The 9,237-nt window shown below is 45.6% G+C and overlaps 1 protein-coding gene across 1 annotated transcript in view; it reads right to left on the bottom strand.

The window, feature by feature from the left end:
- capn1 (calpain 1) overlaps window positions 1-7,783 on the bottom strand; it is a 26,114-nt gene extending 18,331 nt beyond the window's left edge. Inside the window, exons 1-3 of the mRNA XM_076027899.1 lie at window positions 7,138-7,783; window positions 4,882-4,951; window positions 1,172-1,290 (exon numbers count right to left, since the gene is read on the bottom strand). Coding sequence (XP_075884014.1) covers window positions 1,172-1,290; window positions 4,882-4,951; window positions 7,138-7,392 — 444 coding nt within the window. The 5' untranslated portion in view covers window positions 7,393-7,783. The remainder of the gene's footprint in view (window positions 1-1,171; window positions 1,291-4,881; window positions 4,952-7,137) is intronic.
- Window positions 7,784-9,237: the final 1,454 nt, after the last annotated feature.

The raw sequence follows: 9,237 nt of genomic DNA, 5'->3' as shown, positions 1-9,237 counted from the left end.
AGAGTCTGGACCTCAAGGCTGCTTGTCTTAACAGACAAAACTAACCCGTTGAAAAGTGTGTGTGGGGGGGGGGGTGGGGGGGTGACAGTGACTAACCCTAAGACTCCTCCCAGGTGGTGGACATTGTGGACACAGTGGGTGTGTCTCACAAACAGGTTATTACAGGTGACTGTGCAGGATAGGATTAGCAGCTGAAAACACTGCTTCGAAATCCAGACTCCTCGTGAGAGAGTTCTCTTATTATTATCATTATCATTATCATCATTATTATTATTATTATTATTTAGATTAACATCTGAATAATGTCTTCACTGGGAATGGTTCTGGCTTACCAGCAGGTGGCGCAGAGAAATGTTGATTTTATCAGTTTTTCACACTGAGTTAACTCCACTTCCTGAGTTAATTAGAAATGAAAATGCACTGAAGAGCGTGGACCAAAAATTGAAAATGAAATTATGTCTCTGACCACAGTGAAAATTCAATTTCTCTGTCATTGAGAAATGGGAACTATTTGTGTTTCACATCTAAAGCGCCGCATCGCAATACTTTCCTCCCACTCAAAATGTTAAAATTGCATTTTGATAGGAATATGTAGTAACCATACTTGACCATACTTGTCCATGAAGTACTGAAAAACTATTTTTTTTTAATAAGGACTTTTCGTTCTGAGGCAGCAGTTGGAACAACTTTAGGACAGAATGGTTTTCATTCAGCAAACTATGATTTCAATCATGAGAAGAAATCCTGGAGCTGCACGGCCTGAGGGCTCCTGGGTGTAACTGACGAGTCGTTAGCATGGTTAGGAGTGTTTCATTAGAGCAGAGGTGTGGCGGTGGATGACCTGCGTCGGTCAAAAGTCTCAGCCAAACAAATTATAATGAGCCGCATATCAATGTACAAGCATGATGCTTGGGACTTTTATTGATGCTAACCCAAAGTTCTGTTCCATTCATGGCCCCAGATTCCGTGTTCCCTGATACATGTCTCGTGAATATGTCCACAACTATGAGGACTAAAGCTTTATGCACTGTCGGTGGAACACCAACTATGACTATCCTGGTGCTTTACATTGATTTTGCTGTCACCCTAATGAAAACAGCCTGACCAATCCCCCCCCCACCCCCAAAAAAAATGCATTTTGGTTTCGGTTGTGTCTGTGTGTGGTTGTTACCTGGAAGTGAAAGATGCCAGTGTATCCACGTGCAAAGTCCTGCCCGTGAGGAACCACCCGGTGGAGGAGGTCGTCGTTGAGGGTGAGGGAGGCGATGGCAGCCAGCAGCCAGCAGTCCCCTGTGGACACCACAGCACACCACACACACTATTGTTGCCAGATATTGTTTTAAGGGGGGAATTTGTAGGGGGAAGTACAGTAGTAACGCAAAGATTCCTCTTCGCTGATGTTTTCCAACGCCAGGAGCGTGTATTTCTACCTGGCAGTGAACTGCACTTTCACAGTTCAGGTGCGTTATGAACCCAGAAGGCGCTAATAAAAGCGCTTCTCATCTCGTGGATCACAACCCAAAAGTGGGTTGTATGCATATATATATAACTTAGACCGAGACTTTCTTTATTGTCATTGCAAAAAAAAACAACAACACCGCAGTGATTTCTTATAGAACAGACCGAGAGAATTAAAAAAAAAAAATGAGGTTGTCAATTATTTACATAGGTAAGAAATGATTGCGCTAATATGAGAGAGAGAGTGAGAGAGAGAAAATGTTGGGCATTTATTTTTGCAGGACACACAATTCAATGATTTCAATCATTTCTTCTTCATTATAATTTACTTCATTGCAAGGGAAAAGAAATGTGGGTCCTGAGACTCCACCAGTTGAGAAGAGTTAGTCGCGCTAACATCTCCTGCGTCTCTGCCACTGGAGTCCGGGATGAAAAAAACACACAGATCTGAGGAAAAACAGAAATTAGACGGGACCCTTCATAAAAAATGCGCACTGAGCTTCCTGGGTAAAACTCAACAAAGCGCCTTTGACACGGCGCTGGGAACATCAAGGTGGAGCAAAGGAAGAAAAAAAAGAAAGAAAGGCGGAGGAGAAGAATCTGTCCCCACTCAACGGCTCATTGGAGACGGGCGTGTGTTTGGACACGTACAGCCCTGGAGGAATGGGAGGGGCCGCCTGTAGCTACTGCCAGTGGTAGGCAGCAACAAAGGACAAATACTTTGCTGCTGTACTCAAGTAGATTTTCAGGTATCTGTCCTTTCTACTTCGTTCTATTTCTACTGCTCACGTTTCGTCTTGAAATACACAGATTATGTTAAAAGCAGTTATGGATGTGAAAAGTATTGAGTTAAAAGTTATTATCATTGCAGTTGTTGTTGCTGCGTTAAGAGGAGCTATTTGAAGCTGTTGCGTAGCTCAGTGTGTCAACATGTATTTATAATATACAATATATACAATATGTTGTTTCATCAATACAAAAAAAAACATTTTTACTCATCTCGGGAAGCTGTACTCTCACTTTTACTTGAGTAAAGGAGTTGAATCAGTACTTTTACTTTTCCCAAAGTAGGTTTTGACACAAGTATCTGTTTTATTACTCAAGTACGGAATGAACGTGAATACTTTTTCTCCTCCGGCTGCTACAGACCAGCAATAGGGAAGTGATGGGAGCAAGGAATGCTGGGTAGGCTCAGCTGAGGACAACTGATGCCTCATGTTGCACAGGAGCAACCCGCATCAGTACTGCGGCTCACTGCACAACTACACATCCACACATCACTACAATGTTGCCAAAAAAAACCACAACAGTGGAGGCAGTGTTGCAATGGTTTGACATTGTGAGAGGTGCTCCCCTACATCCATGAATCCTGGTCAATGATTGACAGGAGCTCCATCCTTTTCTTCCAGTAACCAGACTCCTTCACTTTAAAGAGGTCCATTTATCCCCCTTGTAATCTGTAATGGACTGATAAGGGCTGACAGGGGTCGCCTAGCAGATAGCCCCGCTGAAGCTGATAACTGCCAAAGTGGAGCATTGTGGGTTTTTTTTTAATGTCGTTCTCGTTCAACATTCTGGGACCGTTGCTTTTTGCAAGGCAGCAGTTCCTGAAACTGAGCCGTTCCGTTCCTGAAGATAAATTATTTCCTTTTTGAGGGGTTGGAGAAGAGCTTCCTTCTGGCACTTTCTCAGCAGCCTACACACAAAAAGGGTGGACTTGTTTACAGATGTGAGACGGGGCAACAACGCATGAATAATAAATGGTGGGCCCCGTGTCGAGTAGGAAACATCTCAGGCAATAAACTGTTACAGCCGAATCCACTGTTAACGCTCCTCTGATTCCCGTTCCTTCAGGCTGTCCGTCTCCATCTGTCACACAGATCCTGCTTCACTCGGCCGTGTCGACCTTGATAGCTACTTCCAAGTCTTTAGGTCTCCAGAGAGGGACGGAGATCCCCGACAAAAGAGCTGTGTCACAAGTTAGCATTAAAATCTCGTTTCTCTGTTTCTTTCTCTCTTTCGTTGCATTTTATCTTTTAAATATATTGCTGCCATTCGTGTTCTCTATTTCACTTTAGCTTCCAGATCATTTGTTTGATGTAAAGTGCAGTATAAATAAAATTCATTATGACTATTAAAGTATCTATCCATCTATCTTGACGTTAACAACCTGACGGAGCATTTCAAGTAACCGACTGGAATATTTCATCCATTCCTTTGGTAGAAATCCTATTGGAAAGGTTGACTCGGACTATGACTGGACAAACCCTCCATCGTGTTCAAAGTGGACCAATGAGATTTTTTTTAAATTCCAGTTCAGCCAGTTCAAAAAGCTTGAGGGTCCCTACTGGTGTGTGCGTGCATGCGGCCGTGCGTGTGTAACAAATGCATGGCAGCCCCTTGGCAAGTTCCAATGCGTCACAGTATTAAACAGCGATGACTAAGGCATCAGTGCTAATCTCGTTAGCGGCTGCTAGGCTCACAATCTTTTCTGACTTCCTCTGTGTCCCCTTTTTAAGGGCATTTTTGCATTGGTGGCAAACTGATTTTGTCAGAAATCAAAGGGAGTTGATACGATCACCGACTGGAAACACTTTAGACTGGAGCACAGCCAAATGGATGGAGAGGGGTTTTAACCCCTCTCTAGGATGCACTAAGACCACCTGGACGACAGCAAATGTTTCGCAGGGTCTAATGAAGAGGGAATTATGTCTATGTAACATCACATTGGCCATCAGTGGGTGTACCACAGTAGACGAGGGTGGCGCTGACCACAGAGTGTGTTTCAACTACTGTGGATGGATGACAGGGTGCTGGACAAGTAGGTCCAGCATTATACCCTCGTCAGGGTGCAGACGGTCGCATGGGACCTCAACCAGTCCACATGTGTTGTGTGGATTTGGAGAAGGTTGGGTTGCTTCAGAAGTCTGGGGTGTCAGTACAGTACAGTCCCTGTGAGGACGTTGATTTCTGCTCCACCCGGCCTGCAGAAAGTCAGACTGGCTCCGGTGGGGGTTGGCCTCTGCCAGGGCTAACCTCTGCAAACCAGAGTCTGCAGGTGCAGCTGGTTGGGGGAAGGGGTTGGACTGGGTGACCAGAGGATCACGTCTTCTACTGTATGCTGACGATGTCGTCCTTTTGTCTTTGTCTTATCAGGACCTGCAGCTCTCACTCGGGATGTTTACTTGCACTCTCGATAAGAAGCTGCCTGACTCTGATAATGATCAGATCACAGAACTGTCCTCCCAACTCTACTCGACTCAACTGGTGGGTATTCCGACACTTTGGTTCTACCGTTTTGAGAGAGAATATTGCGTGAGAATATTCAGTAGCAAAACACGCAGTATTGTTTCTTCTGATTCAGGGAGAGGGTCGAGCTCAGCAGGACGGTGGAGCAGTTGGCGGTGGGTCAGCTGCTCTTACCTAAAGCACCCTGACAGATGTCTGTGCGAGTCGCTCCATCCACAATGAACTCGGGGCGCTTGCAGATTTCCTGTTAAGTGCACACAGACAAACAAATTAGTGCGACAGGCTTCAGGGTACAAATTTCACCAAGGTTACATATTGGATACTCCAGACTCCAGCAAATATCACGTTAATTATTCTTTAATAATGGATTCATTCGGAGAGAGGAGCTCCTAGAGTAAGACTGTTGAAAAAGTTCAACTCTGACTGCTGCCAGGCCATTTTTCATCAGATGTTAAAAGTTTAACTAGACTGAGCAATCAGGCCATTCCTTCTGAGACACACCAATAGTAGTAATGTACTCCAGATCCCACAAGTTAGAAGCCGGTGTTGGATTAAAACCATATGTTGCACCCAATATCAAATGTTTTCACACACAGCCAAATTGAAGGACTTTTGATAAAACATATGGACAGAACTGCACATTGCAGTGTTTAAGATGTCATAGGGCGCTTATTTTCAATCATCATCCCTACTATTTCTCACCCATCTGCACTCACTTTGTGTGCATGCTTCCAAGCTGCTTCAATCCCAACAAAAAACAATTCCGATTTTCATTAAAAACTGAAAACCCATGAAGCGGCATCTCCTCCTGCCTCAACCGCCCTTCCTCTGCATGGTGAACAAGAGACTCCGAGCTATAAAAAGAAGAATGCAGTCCACTTATTTGCACGCTACACACACGCTAGGCACACAACCTTTTACCCCATGAGTGGATTCACACAAAACGTTCAGACCTAAATTCTCCCTTCAGCATCTCAGCAGAGCACAGATTTGTGAACGTCAACGTCAACCCTCTTACGCCGCGTAAATATTACAGGTCCTGTGGTGCAGGGAACGGTGCATGCATTATAAAAGATCAGAGTTTTGGAGGGAGACAGGACCTCGGGAAAGCATTAGGGGCACATACGTGAACCTGCGTTGCACACATACACACACACACACACACACGGACACACACACAGGCGCTGGTCTACACACTCAACTGGAAGCTGCGGGAGACTGCGAGCAGTCACGCTTCGGATCGCGACCCCAGAAAGCTTTTAAGATCACGACTCGTCTCACTCGCTCTCCTACAGGGCTGACAACACGGAGCCCAGCCGTCACGGAATGTGCTGACCAAGCAGTAATGGAAGCGTGCCGTCCTCCAGGCTGGCAGTGATAACGCCTAATGAAGGCGGCGGCGCTTTGCTCCGGCGGTGTTGTATTTGACTACAGGGAGCGCCGGGCTGTATTTATAATGCAGTGAGCAGTGATGAGGAGGGACTGAACAGCAAGCACTCACGCTCACACAGGAAGCTACACTCTCTACCTCCGAGACAGAGACAATTCCAGACCGCTGCTGCTGCTGCTGCTGCTGCTGCGCTGGGAATTAAAATGATGCCTGTTCATCATCTCTGACAGGGGAGCAACAGTTTGAAAAAGTCTAATAGAGAAAAAAAAAGCAACAAAAAAAAATAATCAAACCCGAAAACATCAATCTATTTATCTATTTCTACACTCCTCGGCGATAGGCTAAAATCTCCTGGGCATCTTTGTCCACAGTCACCTGGAACACCACTTGATTTAACATCAGCTGATTTCATTTGCACTCAGGTGCATTAGGACAAGAAGTAACAGACTCCAAAAGCAGCTTCTTCTCCATGGCCACAAACCACCCGTAACTCCTTAAGACAGGAGGGAAATCTGTCAAATGTGAAAAATGTGTCACCTTGCTGTGACATCACAAGATTCAGTAAAGGAAGTTAAGAACTTTTCTCATTTCTGGGGAATTCGGCATCAGGATGGAGACACATTGTTGTGAGAAAACATTGCTGAATTTTTACTTATTCCATTAACAAGGAAACAGGACAGACTGTCACTGTTAAATAATGAAGCAGATGTAAGAACCCACAAATGAATATTAAAACAATGTGTGCTCTGCTCAACCAACTGAATCACATTCTGTTCAATTTATCAGTAATTTGGAAAATGTGGGACGGATAAATTATAAAAGAACACCAAAAATAAAAGGTTGATTTGAAGTAAATTTGAGACACCAGAAAATCTGTTCTACCCTAAAATGCAAACAATTTCTTTTCTTATCATCCATTTAAAACTAAAAGTATCTGCTCGGGCAGAAGACCAGACTGTTCAGGAGTTGGGAGCCCTCAATTGGTATGTCTTACAGTTTGTCTAAGACAAATCTGTGGAAGCCCCGCCCATCAGTCTCACCGGTGGTCTCATCCAGCGCACTCCGGAGGTCTTGGAGGATGTGGGGCCGAGTTCCTTAAATCCCAGAGAGGACACAGTGGCAGGGAAGTAAGTGTCCTCAAACAGCCTCCTGCTCTGCACGCTCTGGGCCTTCAGCCGCTCAAAATCCTGACCCAAGAACTTGACGGCATTGTGGTTCTGGCCCAGACCTTCATCCCGGTCCCACTGGCTCCTCAGCCTGTAGGCCATGCCCGTGGCGTAGATCCGTTCCTCCATTCCGAGCTGGCAGAGTTAAATCAGGCCGACTGTCAGCTTCAGTTGGGTCTTTGGTTGGTTTCTGTGTGTGTGTGTGTGTGTGTGTGTGTGTGTGTGTGTGTGTGAGAAACTACAATGCGACGTGTAGATGTTTGAATGCTTAAGGAGTCAACGGACGACGTTGAGCGATTGCAGCCGCGTGTCTCGGATGTCAACCACTCTGATGCCAATCAGATCCGAGGTGTTAATGGCTTCAAGGCGGAGCTCACAAATCAGGACGAAACATCAGCAGCCATTAAACAGCCATCAAATATTGATGTCGTCAAGCTGCTGCAAGTCGGTTGTGGTGCTTGTGGTTTTTATATGTAGCTGGGTTTTTTTTTCACAAACGCAAAGCAAGACGTGGATCTTTGCTTGGTCAACAGTGCACCAACCCAGATCCAACCAGCAGATGAAAAATACCTGCAGAGAGGAAAAAGGAAAAAGCAAAAGAAAATGTCAAAGGATTACAAACAGTGCAAAACAGGCATGGGCAAACTAGGGCCCGGGGGCCATAAGTGGCCCGTGAAGCTTTTCAATCCGGCCCGCCGAACTTTCATCCATCTTTTCAGTGTTTTCAGAGTCATTTCAATAAAGAGCTAAACACCCTGGTGGGGCTTCAGAGACACTGACTTGGTTTTAAATGCTTTACTTGTTTTCTACATATCCCAACATACATCTTTTCCTCTAATGAGGTGGCTCACCAAAACACACACACACACACACACACACATCCATCTGCTGCTGCTGCTTCGGCCCCTCTGTACACATTTTACAACCCATTGTGGCCCCCACCCGTCAAAATGTTGCTTGTTAGATGCAAACTTGAATTTAAAAAAAAGATATTGATTTTTTTTTTTTTTTTCTGTTTGGTTGTTATTTTGGTATGTAAAGTCTTGATGCTCTCCGGTCTTGATGATGTCTTGGTCTCGGTTGGTGCCGTCTTGACTACAACAGCAGTCTACATGGAGCTACACCTGAGTTGCAGTTGGAAACACCCTTGCTGTCTGTGCATTTAAGGTTTAAAGGACAAACAGGAGCTCCCTGCTTCTTACCAGCGCGCGCTCGCGCACACACACACACACACACACACACACACACACACACACACACACACACACACACACACACACACACACACACACACACACACACACACACACACAATACATAGCAAAGGGATCACTCACAAAAAGCCCATTGGTGTTACTTTTGCTGTGGCATGTCAGCATCAATCAGTGTGTGTGTGTGTGTGTGTGTGTGTGTGTGCGTGCACGCAGTGTGCAGCAGCAGCAACGAGGCCTCCGACAAGCAAAAGCTCTCACCAACTCTTTAATTAGGCAGAGCCGTGGAGGAAGAAGTGTAAAGTGTTGCTGGTGCCACCCAAGCTCCTGACAGAACTGGAGCTCGGAGAACCGAGCAGGTTCATCTCAGTTTCCCTGCCTTTGTGAGTCTGCTGCTGCGCTCTTGTAGCGTACAGAGAAAAGAGATGCACATTGAAAGGCAGGTTTATTTTTAACTCCAGCGTGAATCCCTTTTGACTGCGTCGAGCCGCCGTGGATTCAAAGTGAAAACTCGACTCTATTTCAAGACTTTGGACCTCGGGAGTATTGGAGGTGGTGGCTGGCAGGAGTCAGCAGCAAAGACACGGCTCACTGTGAGTGAGTGAGTGAGTGAGTGAGTGAGTGAGTGAGTGAGTGAGTGAGCCACACCCATCAGACACGTCCCAGTTCCACGAGCTGAAAAAATGTTTCCTGCTCCGAGGACGTGTAGCTGCAGTGGCAGGTTGAGAAAACCCACTGGCAGCACTTGTGCAGCGAGGTCACT

Source organism: Nelusetta ayraudi, unplaced genomic scaffold (genome assembly GCF_046127955.1).
Source record: "Nelusetta ayraudi isolate G7.1 ecotype Tasmania unplaced genomic scaffold, CSIRO-AGI_Nayr_v1 ptg000022l, whole genome shotgun sequence".
Classification (NCBI taxonomy): domain Eukaryota; kingdom Metazoa; phylum Chordata; class Actinopteri; order Tetraodontiformes; family Monacanthidae; genus Nelusetta; species Nelusetta ayraudi.
Note: the sequence above shows the minus strand (reverse complement) of the source record. Positions and strands in the feature narration are given on the sequence as shown.